Source organism: Fusarium solani (assembly GCF_023522795.1).
Source record: "Fusarium solani strain SB1 chromosome Unknown bctg00000008, whole genome shotgun sequence".
NCBI classification, from domain to species: domain Eukaryota; kingdom Fungi; phylum Ascomycota; class Sordariomycetes; order Hypocreales; family Nectriaceae; genus Fusarium; species Fusarium solani.
The window spans coordinates 1,554,274-1,569,227 of NW_027072148.1; the positions used below are offsets into that span (position 1 = coordinate 1,554,274).

Below are 14,954 nucleotides of genomic sequence, written 5' to 3' on the forward strand. Positions count from 1 at the left end.
GTCGTCTCCATCTGCATCTTACATCATTTCAATTTCAAGAGGCAGGCTTCATACCTGACTCGAAACCCAGCATTAGAGTGTCGCAAAGGCCGTCGGAGTTTCAGTAGACAGAACCTCTATAAAACTGATTGAAGGGGTTCACAAACATCGTGTGTCAATCACGCGGTGAAAGGAGAGTTGAGATAGGTTGACAAGTGTAATAATTTGTTGTGGCCAGATATTAGGTCCGTATTGGTAGCTGATTTCACATGTTTCGTCATTGGATGTTTACTGAACAACATAAAACCTGCTACAAAGCCCAACCCATTTTTTCCCTTTTAAACCTCAACATGCCTCTATCGCGAAACATCCTGTCAACTTCTCTCATCGTCAACCGTGGCCTTAACCGTGGCCGTGCCATGACACCTGTGGCCGTGCATCATTGTGGCGCGACGTTCATGTCAATTGGGTGCCGTAATAAATTAATTACGACCAGGCCATTGGACAGTCTGCATTTTTCTCATCCACGTCCCTGGTCCTAAAGACAGCCTTGCCGATTGAGTGCATGGACTCTCCAATTCGTGCCTCGAGAGGTTCTGTCGTCTTGGAATTGTCGAATTGTGCCATGCTGGAGTCTCGGGATGCAGATCCCACCCTTGGGCACCCAATTCCTCAATCGCCAACTCCCTTCGCTCCACGGGCTGCCATCTGACCTGATTGCCGGGGACCTGACGGGAATGACCAATGGAAGAAGTGGTCAAATAAGCTCGCAGGAACTACAGTGCGTAGAGACGTCAAGCACAGTCCATTTCTGTGCGGCCGCCCACCAAAACCAGCCCTAGACGACGCAATTCGCACGGCTGCCTCGTTCTGGTATAGCCGGGCCTTAGTCATCATCCCAAGGCCCTCAGCCCATCCTTTGCTCGCCCAAACATCTCTGCAGTCATCACCCGAGCCGACCCCCCCAGCTTGCTCACAAACCTCTAAATCGCCCTTTCGACGACCCATCGCCACTCTTCCCCCAGGAAACCAACTCCTCCCGTCCACAATGTCCGCCTTCCTCCGTGTCGCTCGCGGCGTCCGCGCCGCCTCCGTCCGCCCTGCCGTCCAGCCCCTTGTGGCCCGCTCGGCCGTCGCCCACTTTACCACCTCGATGCCCCGACGAAGCGAGCACGCCGAGGAGACCTTTGAGGAGTTCTCCGCCAGGTAGGAACACCCTCGCGGCCTCAATTGAAAGGGATATCAAGTTCTGGAGGCTTCGCAATGGGGTCCTGAGCCCGGCTGCTTTTGCGTGGTTCGCGCCCATGGGCAAAAAAGATGCCGCAAGATGCCGCAAAATGGGCCAGAGCTCTCCCCACGCGATTTTTCCCGAATGCCTTCAATGCGGCCGCACATTGTCTCTGCTTGGTTCAATGGCTAAACCACGACGCTCTACAGGTTCGAGAAGGAGTTTGACGGTGTCCAGGACGTTTTCGAGCTTCAGGTAGGCCCGCCCCACGGGCTTTGAGCTTCGACGCTCTCCGTCCCGCTTCCGAAAATGTCGTATGACTTTTTGGCTTATCACCAAACCATAGCGCAACCTCAACAACGCCTTCGCCTACGATCTCGTCCCCGCTCCCTCGGTGATTGCCGCCGCCCTCAAGGCCGCCCGAAGGGTCAACGACTTTGGCACTGCCGTCCGTATCTTCGAAGGTATGCTTTTCGTCAATTGAAAGCCAACCTCGCCGTCCGCCCGACCGTCCGGATCCACTTGATTCGTATCAATTGACCAACATCAACTGCTGGACCCGGAGAACGACGAGCGAGACGGCGGACGCGAGTGCAGCCTACGACGAGTTTCGAGTTACTGACTTTCCACAGGCATCAAGTCCAAGGTCGAGAACAAGGGCCAGTACGAGCAGTACCTCGAGGAGCTCAAGCCCCTCCGGGAAGAGCTCGGCGTGCCGCTGAAGGAGGAGCTGTACCCCGAGGAGAAGTAGACGATGACTCGGTCTCAGAGTGTTTGAGCCCCGGGCAAGCCCCGATCAAACCGGGCAAGCCCCGCGTGTACATGTTAGCCGAGACGGAAGGGAAGAAATCCAGTACAAGAGGTAGACGGGGGAGTTTGGTTGCGGCAGCCCCAAATCGATTGTGTTATAGCCCCAGGCGCGACTTGGCGACTCTTGCTCTTTGCTAATCTCCTCCAATGTTGAGAGTATTCTGCATCTTTGTATTACATGGTGACTGAGAGTTGATGTTGTACTACCATGATCCACGGCTCACAACTTGAGTTGAGAACTCGGCTCTTCGGGATGTAGTTGCGTTAATTCGCTTACAACAACCACCTTGATCAGACCACTTTTATATCCAGTAGACCATATGCCTGTTGCTTTAATCTCACTGTCAAGTCTCACACAACTCAACGCTCAAGCTCGCCAAACGGTTAATCGTTCATTAACGGTTCTCGCTGAAATGATGTATATATACATCCCTGTATCCCTTTATCCTCAGTCCTATTTCTGACTTTCCTTTCCTGCCTGCCTTGCTACCCCAAATGCTATCGCATCGCTTCCAAAACAAAAGTGGTATTAACACAAAAAGAATCTTGCTCGGCTCCTCATCATCTACCGTGACCAGCCTGCATGTGCCTCTAACTCAATCATCCCCTCTCCGACGGTCGTCAACCTGCCTAGTCTTGGAGATGATTACCCCATCTTCCGTTCCTAGATTGCTGGCCCATGAACTGGGCTCCGGGTCCCATGAAGCCTTCATGACTCGGCGCTGTAGTTGGGCTTGTCCCTCTGCTAGCAGAACCGGTGAATCCACCTCGACCTGGTCGTGGGCTCATCATGGGTACGCGAGGGCTCCGTGGCACGCTAGTCCCCCGAGTCTGCGGACGCCCATTCCGCAATGTTCGTAGCTCTTCGTGGGCCAAGTTCAACAGGTGCTCTCTCTCATTGACCTGAGCTGTGAGTTGTTTGATTTGCTCCTTCATTGCTTCCCATTGCTGGCTGGCGTTGATTTCTTGGATCTTTCTAAAGTTATCGGATGCTTTTGTCCGCAAGTCTTCGTGCCGACTCTTGAGCTCCTTGTTCTCCGTCGCCAGTTCTGTGGCTTGGCCATCGACCTCTTGGTAGCGGTGTTGATAAAACTCGTTTGTTGTTTGAGCGTTGCTCAGCCTCTTCGTCAGAAGCTCCACTTGACCCTGTTCCTCTCTGAGCATGTCCTCCAGTTTCGACGCTTCAGGGCTTGCTGTCAAGTGCGCGATCTTGGATTCGAGTTCCTCGATGTGCTTCTGTAGCTTCTTTCTCTCCCTCTCCGCTGTCTCTGCTGCTGCCTTTGCATTGCTCTCAGCCTTTTGCTTTTCTTTCTCAAACATTGTTCGATCTTGGAGGGCAGTGCGATTTGATCTTTCGATTTTGTTGACTGTCCGTTTGTAATCCTTGAGTTCTTTATCAAGCCGGTTGACGACGGACTTGTAATCGACTTCGATCCCTCGCCCCAAAGCAATTTGACGCTTGTATTCGTCGTGCTGTTCATGGTCAGCCCCTGACATCACCTGTTTCTTGTGCGCAAACTTACCTTTTCTCTGATCGACTCCAACTGCGAGATGGGTATCTCGATCGTGGAGTCGTTCTCCTTTCTTCCTTGCCCCCGAGGCGTGATGCTTTCGAGGAATTGCCGCATTGCGAGGGTCAGAGGAGGATCTCGAGTGTCAACTGGCAACTCTGTAAGAGGGAGCACGCGTGATCGCTTGGAATACTCGTCCTCATCATCGTCATCCTAAGACGCTGTCAATGGCCATAGTCTTCTTGCTTGGTGTCATCACTTACATGCTTTCGCTTGAGGTTGTTTCCAGATGTCAACCTGTCCTCAGGCAAGGATTGCGATTGGGAGTTGGTCGCAAAAACGTCAAGTACGTCGTCTGGTATGCCTTGAGGCTCCCAGTTCACTGCATCAGTAATGCCATTTAGATAATTCGAAAAGATCTCTGCGACTTGATGAGGGTCACCGTAACCGCGTTCTGGATCTTCTAGATAGCGCCTTGCAAGGATGACACTCGCCAGCAATGAATTCTTGCTCTCTAGTGTCGACATGTCTTGCGATTTCCGAAGCGCGATGTGCTCGATCGTGTGTGTCGTCGTAAGCAACAGCACGAGCGGTGGTTTTCGGACGTTTTCTTTTGACAACTGCTTGGCCATGGATGAACTGCTGAAGCCATAATCGTATCCGATGACAACATCGAATTTGTATGGATCGAACTCCTCAGTAGTTAGGGCCAGAGTGATTCTCGTCACTGATGGATAGTCGCTTTGCTTTCCAATGCTCTCTGCTGAACATTCGATGCCCACAGCTTCGGTGACGGCAAAGATAAGCCGCAGGAGTTCAGCACTGCGTGCAACAATCAGGATTCCCGTCTCCTTTTCTCCAAGGGCGGACAACAGTTCAAACAAAAAGTTGAACTTGGGATTGGCATCGCAGCAGTACTTGGCTAGGTCGGGGGAAGGGAGTCGTTCCAGGGGGGTTCCGACGATGTCCTGAGGATAGTCGCAAATGTTCAATAGGCGATTGAAAAGCTTGTCAATCTTGTCCTTGAGAGCCTCGCTAGGTTCTTCATCTATGCCTTCGGTAAACATCGAGCCGAACTCGTGGATATCATTCTTGTGATCCACGATGATCGCCTCATAGTATGGTCGCCGACTTGCATGCATTGGGAGAGTAACGATATGAGGCGAGGCATTTTCATACCGATGAGAAGACTGTGATGAGACATCGGATTCTTGCTCGTCAGGAACCTGCCCCATAGTGATCTCCTGCCCTGGACTTTCATCGATCCTTGAAGACAGTGTGCCTTGGTTTGAGAAGTCTAACGTATGCGTCGACTCAACCGCATCGACCGACCTGATGATAGCAGCCGGAGAGATGGTTCCTGGAGGCATCATTTCGGGTTCCTGGGCAATCAAGGACTGTGAAAGAGAGCCTGCCGAATCGCCAAATGACATGTTTACTATTTCTTGCATTCGTTCGACCGCAGACTGGTTGGGGTTGGCCATGATAGACGCCGGCGAGATGGACGGAGCTGGTTCTTCTGGTGTATTGCCCAGAACTTCTGCTTTCCATGGTTCCACCGAGTAGGCCGGCTGAGATTGCATTGGTAACTCGGAGGAGCTCACCATGACTTCCGGGACCGCCGTGGTAACCATAGGGTCTTCATGGTTCGGCGCCCCTGAAGATGTGGGAGGCTCTGCTGACTCTTCGGCTTGTGTCAGAAATGAATCCTTGCCAAAGTCTATGTAGCGTTTCAACTCATCGACTGCCGAACTCTGTCGCCGGCTGGGTGAGGGCGGATCCATTGTGTCGGATTCTGGTTGAGATGGCAGTGAAGGCCCACCAGACAGCGAGCGTCGGATTATAGCTTGAATAGGACAGGTCGTAAACTCTTCGTCTTCTGAAGCCTGTGCTCTTTCCGGTTCTTCTTGAGCCACCTGCGATGCTTGAGGAGTTTGAGGTTTGTCGGGAGACCGTACCCGAATCCCTGGACTAGAAGCAGGCCGTTCGGGCTCAGAAGGTCGAGAGGCTTGGGGAGAGTATGAGCTTGGAAACTCAGAGGAATGGCGCAGCGGCCGTGGTTGGGTCAAGAAGACCTGCGAGTTGGATGTCACGTTCGAGGCCAATGGCTGTTCAAGGTTCGCGGCTTCAGTCAAGGGTTGGGCGTCCAGATTTGTCCGATCACTTTCTGTTAAAGCTTGGCTCTCCACTGAACCTGACTGCGACTGATCGGGTTGATGGGATGGAATTCCCGAGCTGGTTGTCACGGAGTCTGGGACAACCTCGATCTGCGATGGGGCCGGGGTGACTTGAGGCTGTGACAATGACAATGAACCTTGACTCTGTGCAGCCACAAGATGCTGGTCTTGGGTGGTTAACGACTGGTCCTGGGAGTCCGGAATAACCAGAGAGTTAATCGAGACTCGGGAACTCGGCGTGGGTTGTTGTCCTGGCGCGGATGCTTGGGATGACAATAGCGATCCCAAAGGCGGAATTGCACCGGCTTCGTTGCTTGGCTTGGAGAAATGATTGTCGCCAGAACCTTCAGGGACTGCAGTTGATTCGGGCTTAGGCACGTAATCGTTCCCAGTATCCGGGTCTTCTTCAGGACAAGAAACTTGTGACGCACCCTGGGATTCAGCGTGGTCAACTGGTGAATCTTGTCTGTCCAAAGAGTCGTCAATAACCCTAGGGCTACGATCTCGGTTCGACTGTTGCTCCTGTACGTCTTGGCTCTCTTCAAGGCTCTGCTTCTCCTGGGAAGCTCGACTGGTATAAGCGCATGAGCTGTCTACAGGAGACTGGGTGTCCTGGGATCTACCGACGTCGGTATTTGTGTTTCCTTGGTCCTCAATGTCCTGAGTGTCGTCGTCGTCTGCAGGCTCTGGGTCGTCTTGAACAATTTGATTGTCTTCAGAGCTATCCTGATCCTGGGCAAGTTCACGTTCAGGGGCGATCTGGTCGTCTCCGAGATCTTGGCTGTCGACTGCAGTATCGTGATCTACCTGGGGGTCTCGATCATCCAAAGTACTCTCGATGTAAGAAGAGTCCTGATTGTCGAGAGCACTATCAACGTGTGTGAGCGCGGAATCGCCAGGAATGCTGGTGGTTTCTTCGATATCGGAGATTGTCGAATCGTCGGAGATGTTTTCGAGGTCCAGCACGATAGGGGAGTTATCAGTATCCTCGTCGTCCTGGCAAGCCTCGTCGTCCTGATAGTCTTGGTCGTCCTGGTTGTCCTCTTCAAGCAGAGGGCTGTCTTCGCCCTGCTGGTCCTCCTCAATGGCCTCGTTGTTGTTGGACAGGCCGTCGTCCAGTGTGGATTGACTCTCCTGGAAGGTGCTGGGATGGCTCGGACTTTCCTCCTGGCTGGGTACAAACGAGTCTTCGAGTTCCAAACACTCGCAAGGTTCAGAGGATGTGGGAGCTTGGTGCTGTTCGGGCGCGAGAGATCCGAGTTCAGGAGACGCGGGAGCCCCTGACTGGTCAACCTCTTCAGGAACAGAGGGAGATTTAGGCTCTGCGCGAGTCCACAGGTGACCGGAAAGATCTTGCGAGTCGGGGATGGTACCTTGGCTTAATTGCGACGCAAATGCGGCCCGCTGGTCGCTCTCCTCAAGTTCAGATACCTTATGGGAACTGGTCTGGCTGTTGCTCACACTCTGGTACTCGGAGGCGTCAAAGTTGTCGGGCTTAGTGAAAACAATGGCAAGTCTTTGAGCTTGGAGTCGAGCAAGATCTTCCTCAGTTAGAGAATATGTGCTTTCCGCATCCAGATCAACAGATGAAGCTGAAACAATGGACGGGACGGGTTCTTCAGACCCTGCGACTGCTTGCTCAGCCCTGACCTTCTTCGTTGGTCGCGGGTTGGGGTCAAAAGAGTCAGACCGACGTCGGGTCAGGGGTGAAGCATTTGCGCGCTCTGATTCCGTGGTTTCTGTGGTTTCCACCGAGGATATGGGCTCTTGGGTCCCCTGACGAGCCTTCTTCTTGTCCTCCCACTCCTGAAGAGCGTCGTCGGTCACTTCTTCAATCTATAAGCTGTTAGTATAATGCGCCAACATATCAGCAACACTGCGGAGGAACAAACCCAACTTGGAGGGAAGCTTTCCCCTGTATGAATTTCGTCCTCCCACTGAACCAAGTATTCGGCTTGTCCTGCTTTGCCAACCCTCTCATCAAGAACTTCGCGGATGGTCCACCAGCCTTCTTCCTCAGTCACTCTTCGCTTTCTGGACTTGGTCTTGGATTTCTGTTTCGGCTTCGGTTTTGGTTTGAGTTGGGGGGTGTTTGATTTCTTGGGACGTCCGCGCGGTCGGGGCATGGGCACTATCGTACGGCGTCCGTGGGAGATTAGTCGCGCGATGGAGAGAGGACGACAGGAGCTGTGGTCGCTGTCGTATAAGCCGCAGCCCAGGGCGAAGCTGCGGCGGGAGTTGGTCGTCGATGGGGGTCTCGCGACGACCAGGCTCAGCGATCAACGCTGGGTGTAAGTCGGGAGGTTGCGCGCGCGCGGCGACGGGCGATGATAACGAGGCTGCCAACGAGAGCTCGGCTGGCGATCTGGGGGGAGACAGGCGATCCAGTCCCACCAATTGCACGTGATTACTGCTAGAGTTCGCTGAAGCTCAGGGTCCAGTAGGGGCGATGGGAGGCAGTGGGGGCAGACTTTAGCGGGTGGGTGGGTTGTAAGGGAGCTTGGTGTGGTGATGTTGGTGGTAGAGAGCTTGGTGAGCGTTGATCAGCGAAAGAACTGTGAATTTGCTTTGGTTGCACAGAAGATGTCTGTAGGATGAAAGAAAGAAAAGTTAAGCAGAGGTCTTTCTTTGAAAAGAACAGAGATTTTTTATTTACCCGAAATGGATTTCTCCTTCTCGATTGTTCCTCACCTTGAAAGTGCCGTGCAGTGCACACGACCCCACCTCCTCCCGCCAGATTAGGAGCTCGCTCTTGAGGGACAAAGAACAATCATTTGAATGCCGGCAACCGTGAGAGAACTAGCGCATTGGGATTAACCCATTAAGATCCCTGCTCTGAGTTACAAGACTCGGCTGCGTGGTAAAGAGGCGCCTCGGAGCCAATGGAGATGCAGTATGATTGTTTGCTTGGGTGCATATATATGCTGTTGACCGACGACTAAGGCAGCCCATCCCATGCGTTTGACGTTGGCGGTATGTTGAAAGCGGGAATCAAGATGGCACAGTGTGTCAAGTAGTGGAGATCTTCATCGGAGCTGCAGTTTCACCTAATGATATTTCTACGGGATGGAAGTGAAGGGGTTCTGTGTAACAGAGCTCTATACCTAGGTATGGGCATTCTTCAACACCAGTCTCTCCAGCTTAACTAGATGCCAGTAGTCAACTAACACCATACCTAACCAGGAATTCTACAACACCGCTAGATATCCACTTCTATTCAAGGTTATTCTTCAGGTCCCCAGGGTGGTAACCAGTGCGGCTGATCATGGAACGCTGTGCCTGCAGCCACTTAAAACTGATGGCCCGCCAACTCGCTGCACGTCCCCGTAGCGTATTACCGTACATTCTGCAGCACCTGACCCTGACCGGCCGGAGCACTCGCGCGCCAGCTTCAGCACGTACATTCACATTCATCCATTCACACGCATCCTAGGAGAGACATTTTGTCGCCGCCAATTTCTTGTTGCAGATTCGGCTATCTCGATAGTGACAGGTTATATTGCCAAGTAACCCTTGCACCTTCAGTCTTGAGCCCTAATTGAACACGACATTGGCCGTCATGTCGGCGTCCTTCTCCATCCAGCCCATAGGCCGCTTCGCTGGCGAAAGCCAGGCTGTTAAGAGACCCAAGGTATGCATCTGTGTCCCCCATCTACTCACTAGGCTTCCCATATACTCGCATCGTCATTCAAAACCAATTACATGCTCACGTTCGCTAGGAATTTGCCTGCTTCTCCTATGACGACAACCATGAGTTCCACCTGGACGCTTCATCCCTCAAGTACTACTACACGCCACAGCTTGGCGCAGACCTCTCAAAGGGTTTCGACACCTTTCAGAAGCAGGATGATAGCGGTGATGAGCACCTCGACAGCTTGCTCAAGACCATCATCGCCCATGAAAAGGAGACGGGCAAGAAGATTGATGCCCATCTAGTCACTTGGAGAGGCATGATGACCAAGGTTTGAGTCTCAGCTCAGTTTCTCGAAAGTCCCCTGAAAGCTAACAGCCTCGCAGATCATGGCAGCACCTTTTGAAGATAGGGACGGGTAAGTCCCTGTTTCGTCAGTGACACGCAGTTCTCTGATTGACTGGCACACAGCTTCGAGATGAATGCCACGCTATATCAAGTATGCCCAAGATGACGACCTCTTCCTTCCTGTCTAGTTCAATCCACTGACATGTATACCTCATCAAGGACTGCATGTAAGAAACATCGCCCGGCCTTTGGCTGAGGTAAACGCTGACCCAACAGCTTTATTGAGGAAAATCACGCCTACAAGGCCGCCTCAAGGGCCAACGAGGGAAACGGCAAACGCAGAAGAGGCCCCCCTCTGGAGGTGATGCAGTTCTGGGGTAAGAGCTCCACCATTATCAACAGTTCTTTTGATCCATTTGTTGATGACTGTGTAACAGGATACAAGTTTGAGACGCTCTCAACGCTGCCAAGTCCATGGGCAGAGACTTCTCGCGAATTTATCGAAAACCGCGAGAACGAAATCGTCAACAACAAAGCCCAGTACTGTTCCGTTGTCCGTACAGGTATCGGCAAGACAGTCATGTGCCTTGGTGGTGAAGTCGATGCCAGTATGTTTCTTCTAGTTCCTTCCAATTCCCTGGGCCGAACACTCACTTACCCCTGACAGTCTGGGACTCAAAGCCCGAAGAGCCGGGCAAGCCTATCAATTGGGTAGAGCTCAAGACGTCTGCAGAGATCCGAAACCCAGGCGACATGGAGGGCTTCAACCGCAAGCTCATGAAGTTCTGGATCCAGTCCTTCCTCCTCGGCGTCCCACGAATCGTCGTCGGTTTCCGTACCCGCGACGGTGTCCTGGTCAGCACCCAAGACATAGAGACGCACAGGATCCCCGAGACGGTCAACGCCCAGCCGAACCCCAAGTGGAACGCCGACATGTGCGTCAACTTTGCCGCCACTTTACTCGAGTGTATGTCCCTTTCATCCTGCACAGACAACGCGTTTGCCGAACTAACTTTGTTTGCTAGGGCTAACACAGAACATCAACGACGAGGGCGTCTGGAGAATACAGCGTCGGCCACAGTCGCCAACTATCGAGCTGTTCAAGGTGGAGGAGACGGGCCACGGGGATATCCTGTCTGACGAGTTCAAGAACTGGAGGATCAAACTGGCTCTTGGCCCTAGCGATGAAACGTAACACAGCATTGAGCGAGCTTTTGCATCTCAAACAAGCAAACACATCACACTGTAAGACCAGCCCCCTTTAATCAAAACCAAGCCTACACTTGCACACTACTTATTCTCGTGCGCATTACATCTCAAACTTGATGTTCAGAGTACAGATACTCGATTTGTGATTCTAGATACTGCCTATATCTATCTATCTACTTGCCAAATTCCCACACCAATGCCCATGCCAGTAGAAACAATCAAAGCCAAATATGCCTCCCTCCCATCCCATCCCAGGTCCAAGTCCAAGTCGAAATGCAATGCCTTCGTAACGCCTCCTAACCTTGGCTCCAAAATAGCAGAAAACCGACAACATTTGCAAGTGGCAGAAGTGAGAAATAATAGGCCAACCCAGTAAGGCCGTCAAAGATGTCATGAGCGCCATGCGAACCCAGGATCCCCCGAGCCATCGAAATGAAGATGAAAATGCAATCAATCATGAATCAGCCTCGATGCCTCGCTTTTCCCTTCTCAGTGCAATTCCCTACTTGGAAAGCACAGCCAAATGCAAAATGGGGAGTACAAGTACCGTCGTACAAACATCGTACAACCAATCGGGTAGAGCACGAACCGTGACCAAGTCGTTCGTGCTGTGCCATGGCGTTATCTCATGATTCCATAAGGTGTGTGTGGTTCTGTCTTAGACAGCGGGCCACCGGACGTGAAGATTGTCCACCCAGCGGGAGTAGAGGACATCAGACAACTGCTTGCAGTGCTCCATGCCAGCTTTGGCCTCTTGACCAGGATACTTGGACTCGATGGTCCCCTTCTCCTGGTTAAAGTTCTTCTCGTACATGCTAGGCGTATCAGCATGGCGGCGTCGGTGGCTTCGAAGATGAGGGTTGTTGGAGCTCATCATCAGTTTTGACGGGCTGCTCACAGGGGTGGAGCTCTTGACAATCACAGTACCCTGAGGAGTGCCGTCATCGGGGATCTTTTGGGCAGGCTGACGGAGGAAAGCAGCGCTCAGTTTGTTATCCTGGGATATGGACGACATCATGCTACTCATGAGATGGTAGGCTCCCTCGGGGTCAACCGCGTCCAGGGCTGCAAAGGCATCCGACAACTTGGCCAGCGCTTCTCGCTTCTGCATCGCAGAAGTTTGAGCATGCAGCTCGGCGAGTGAGGGCTCTACAGCCTTGGTGTATAGTCGACGTCCGAGAACGGCCTCCTTGCCGTACGGCTCAACAGGAGCCGCCATAGAGGGCGGGAGGTTCTCATCGCAAAAGACATCATCTGGAGAGGTGGGCCTGGTGTGGTCTGAGCCGCCGGAGGGCACTCTTCGGAAAAGACGCATAGTCGATCCCGAGTTTCCGAAGGACATGTCCGGCTGGAGTGGTTTCTTGGGGAGGAGGGATGATCGGGGCGAGCCACTGGACCGCATCGATGTGTTCTGGGCGAGAGATGGTGTCCGGCGGACAGTCGACTTTCGAACAGTGGCCGGGGCGGGTGAAGTTCCTCCCAGAGGTCCGTCCTTGACATCCAACTTCCGCATCGCCTCTTCGGCAGAGAAGATGGACGACGGCTTTCGGTGGTGCTTGGTTGAGGGCTTCTTGGGTGGCGGCGCGATCGACTTGACCGTGTCGAATACCCACTCCTGTTGCTCGTCCTTGGGGGTCATGGTCTGTAGAGTTTCCTGGTAGTAGATGGGATGCTTCTGTCTGTTTTGGTTGGCCTCCCACATCTGGCGACGGGCAATCAGCTCCTGGAGGGCCTCGACCTTTCCAGCGTTGCGGATGAACCGGTGCCGTAGCAACTCCCTGGCTGTGGGTCGACGGTCATAATCCTTGGTGAGACATTGCGCAATGAAATCTTTAAACTCCTTACTGAAGTTGCCTTCCAGGCGAGGGGGCGAGTTCTTTGGAATGTGGAAGAGAACCTTCATGGGGTGAATATGGCACAGAGGGGGCTCGCCATTGGCCATCTCCATTGCTGTGATGCCGAGGGACCAGATGTCGGCCTTGAAGCTGTAGCCATCTTGCTGAATGACCTCGGGGGCCATCCAGAAAGGTGTTCCGACAAAGGTGTTTCGCTGCGACTTGATGTTGGTCAGCTGAGCGGCGACGCCAAAGTCGGCCAGCTTGACTTTGCCTGTCTCGGAGAGAAGGACGTTGGCGGCCTTGATGTCTCGATGGATTTTGCCCTCATTGTGCAGGTACTGGATACCGAGGAGAAGTTCACGGCAGACAATGGCAATGTGTGTCTCACTAAAGTTGGCGGGTTTCAACTATGCCTTGTCAGTAGCTGAGCTTCCTAGTCGCAGATCGGGGGAGACATACGAGATCCAGGCAGGATCCGCCACCGAGATACTCCATGACAATCCATAGCTTGTGGCCTCGAAGAAAAGAACCTTTGTATTGGGTGACGTAGGAGCTGGCGCAAGTGCTCAGCACAGCGATCTCGGCTTGAATATCTTGAATATCATCGTCGTTTGATTCGAGGTCGATCTAGAGGGCGCGGTTGTTAGTCTGACTGGTGGACCCGGCAACCAAGGACAAGAAGGACTTACATGCTTGATGGCAACAGTCTCGCCTGTCGCCTTCTCGATTCCCTTGTAGACGACACCAAAGCTTCCCCCTGGAGGCGAAATGTCAGTAAATGCAAAAGAAAGAGCCGGCGCTTAAAGACTCACGGCCAAGCTCCTCAAGCACCTGATAATGCTCAGCAACTCCCTCGTCGGCCATTTTGCATTGACGTCATGCAATACCCAGACGTTTTTATCGGTTTCGGCGCGGCTAAGAAACGGGCAGGGGCGCAAGCGGATGAGACGACGTCGAAAGAGTCAGAGGATGAAGCTGAATCCGGAAGATGCGAGAGAATTGATTGATCTTGTCTTGAAGGAATGAATCGAGAACCGTCGAGGCGCAGAGCGAGTGCAGCAAAGCTGGATCCTCCGTTTATTAAAGTCTGCGGGCACTCGCAATGTTAATGTCAAGGTAGCGACGGTTGTCAAGGACAGCGGCGCCAGGGTCCCCGGGAAGCCTGAAGCTAAGGCCCTCAGCGCTGGTTTGTTTACAATTAGCCCGATTGGGACAGCTCGATAGCGACGGGCGGACAGCTGGGGCGGGGGAGATTGGCAAAGGACGAGGCGATTGCGAATGATAGAATGGATGAAGATTTGAATGTTCAAGCCGATATCTTGAATTCAAGTTCAACGTAGTGTTCCAGGGCTTTTGGAGCGAATGCAGCGTCGTGGAGTCTATATACAGTCGGCGCATACCTCCAAGACGGTCCTCCCCAGGGCCCTGGGTTGAATGGAGGCAAGGCCCCATGACCTGTGCCGCTTGTGCTCAGAGAATGGAACTCGACCCCCAGTCATTTTCGCTACAGGCTGGTGGGGCATCCCCTGGCGCATTGCCTAGCGCTATGGAGCGCCTAATGTCCGTCCACTGGAGTCCAGACAATGGGCCGAATATGGGCAAACAATGACCTTGACCAAGTTTTGCTTGCGATTTACGAATAATCCATGTATAACTTGAGCTATCTCGCATCAAATGTGTCTCTCGATTAATGCGCAATGTTCTTTCACCGTTATCTATCGGCAATTGCTTAACCACCTGGATGCACCTCCCTTAGTAGGGGAAGTATCCGTCTTCACATAAGGCTGAGGTAGGTTGGTCCTAACCTGAACCACAAGACCCAATTGCCCCTTCAACCGCTTACTGCGCCCAACAATTGAGACTTTTGATGTCAACAATTGCTCAAGAAAGAAAGGCAAGTCTCAGAAGGGAAATGGACGAGAACACCACCGAGAGACGGGTCCATCAATGGTCAGATCAAAAGAAATAATACTCTCATCACTACTTGTCGTGGCGGCCGTCATTCTGCGTTGCCCCAAGAAAAGAAATAACTTCTCACAAAAAGTAACCAAGAGGAGACGCCCAAAATGCAACTCATTTTCGTGCATCCCGTGCAACATAATTCTCATCCATATCATCATCATTCCGCACTCGGCTCGTCAGCTGTCGTATCCCCTTGCCAGTCACCGTCATCCACCGCGAGAAGGCGTCCGGGTCACCCTGATTCATGCAAGGTCCCCGGCC

The 14,954-nt window shown here is 52.8% G+C and overlaps 4 protein-coding genes across 4 annotated transcripts; 2 read left to right on the forward strand and 2 right to left on the reverse strand.

Moving 5' to 3' along the window:
* Positions 1 to 1,027: 1,027 nt before the first annotated feature.
* MRS44_012545 (uncharacterized protein) lies at positions 1,028 to 1,958 on the forward strand (the record flags this gene model as incomplete). Its single annotated transcript, XM_046276118.2, has 4 exons — positions 1,028 to 1,185; positions 1,417 to 1,462; positions 1,554 to 1,671; positions 1,840 to 1,958. 4 exons carry the CDS (start codon positions 1,028 to 1,030, stop codon positions 1,956 to 1,958), a joined length of 441 nt encoding a protein of 146 aa, XP_046133002.1.
* Positions 1,959 to 2,647: 689 nt separating this feature from the next.
* Positions 2,648 to 7,831, reverse strand: MRS44_012546 (uncharacterized protein; the record flags this gene model as incomplete). The annotated part of the gene is made up of 4 exons (XM_046276117.2): positions 2,648 to 3,490; positions 3,541 to 3,741; positions 3,792 to 7,541; positions 7,598 to 7,831. The coding sequence occupies 4 exons, from the start codon at positions 7,829 to 7,831 to the stop codon at positions 2,648 to 2,650; spliced, it is 5,028 nt and encodes a 1,675-aa protein (XP_046133001.2).
* A 1,433-nt stretch (positions 7,832 to 9,264) lies between these two features.
* MRS44_012547 (uncharacterized protein) lies at positions 9,265 to 10,879 on the forward strand (the record flags this gene model as incomplete). Its single annotated transcript, XM_065618831.1, has 7 exons — positions 9,265 to 9,336; positions 9,425 to 9,667; positions 9,723 to 9,754; positions 9,961 to 10,061; positions 10,122 to 10,292; positions 10,352 to 10,651; positions 10,710 to 10,879. The coding sequence occupies 7 exons, from the start codon at positions 9,265 to 9,267 to the stop codon at positions 10,877 to 10,879; spliced, it is 1,089 nt and encodes a 362-aa protein (XP_065474903.1).
* A 672-nt stretch (positions 10,880 to 11,551) lies between these two features.
* On the reverse strand, positions 11,552 to 13,595 carry MRS44_012548 (uncharacterized protein; the record flags this gene model as incomplete). The annotated part of the gene is made up of 4 exons (XM_046269443.2): positions 11,552 to 13,138; positions 13,191 to 13,358; positions 13,421 to 13,488; positions 13,544 to 13,595. The coding sequence occupies 4 exons, from the start codon at positions 13,593 to 13,595 to the stop codon at positions 11,552 to 11,554; spliced, it is 1,875 nt and encodes a 624-aa protein (XP_046132999.1).
* Positions 13,596 to 14,954: the final 1,359 nt, after the last annotated feature.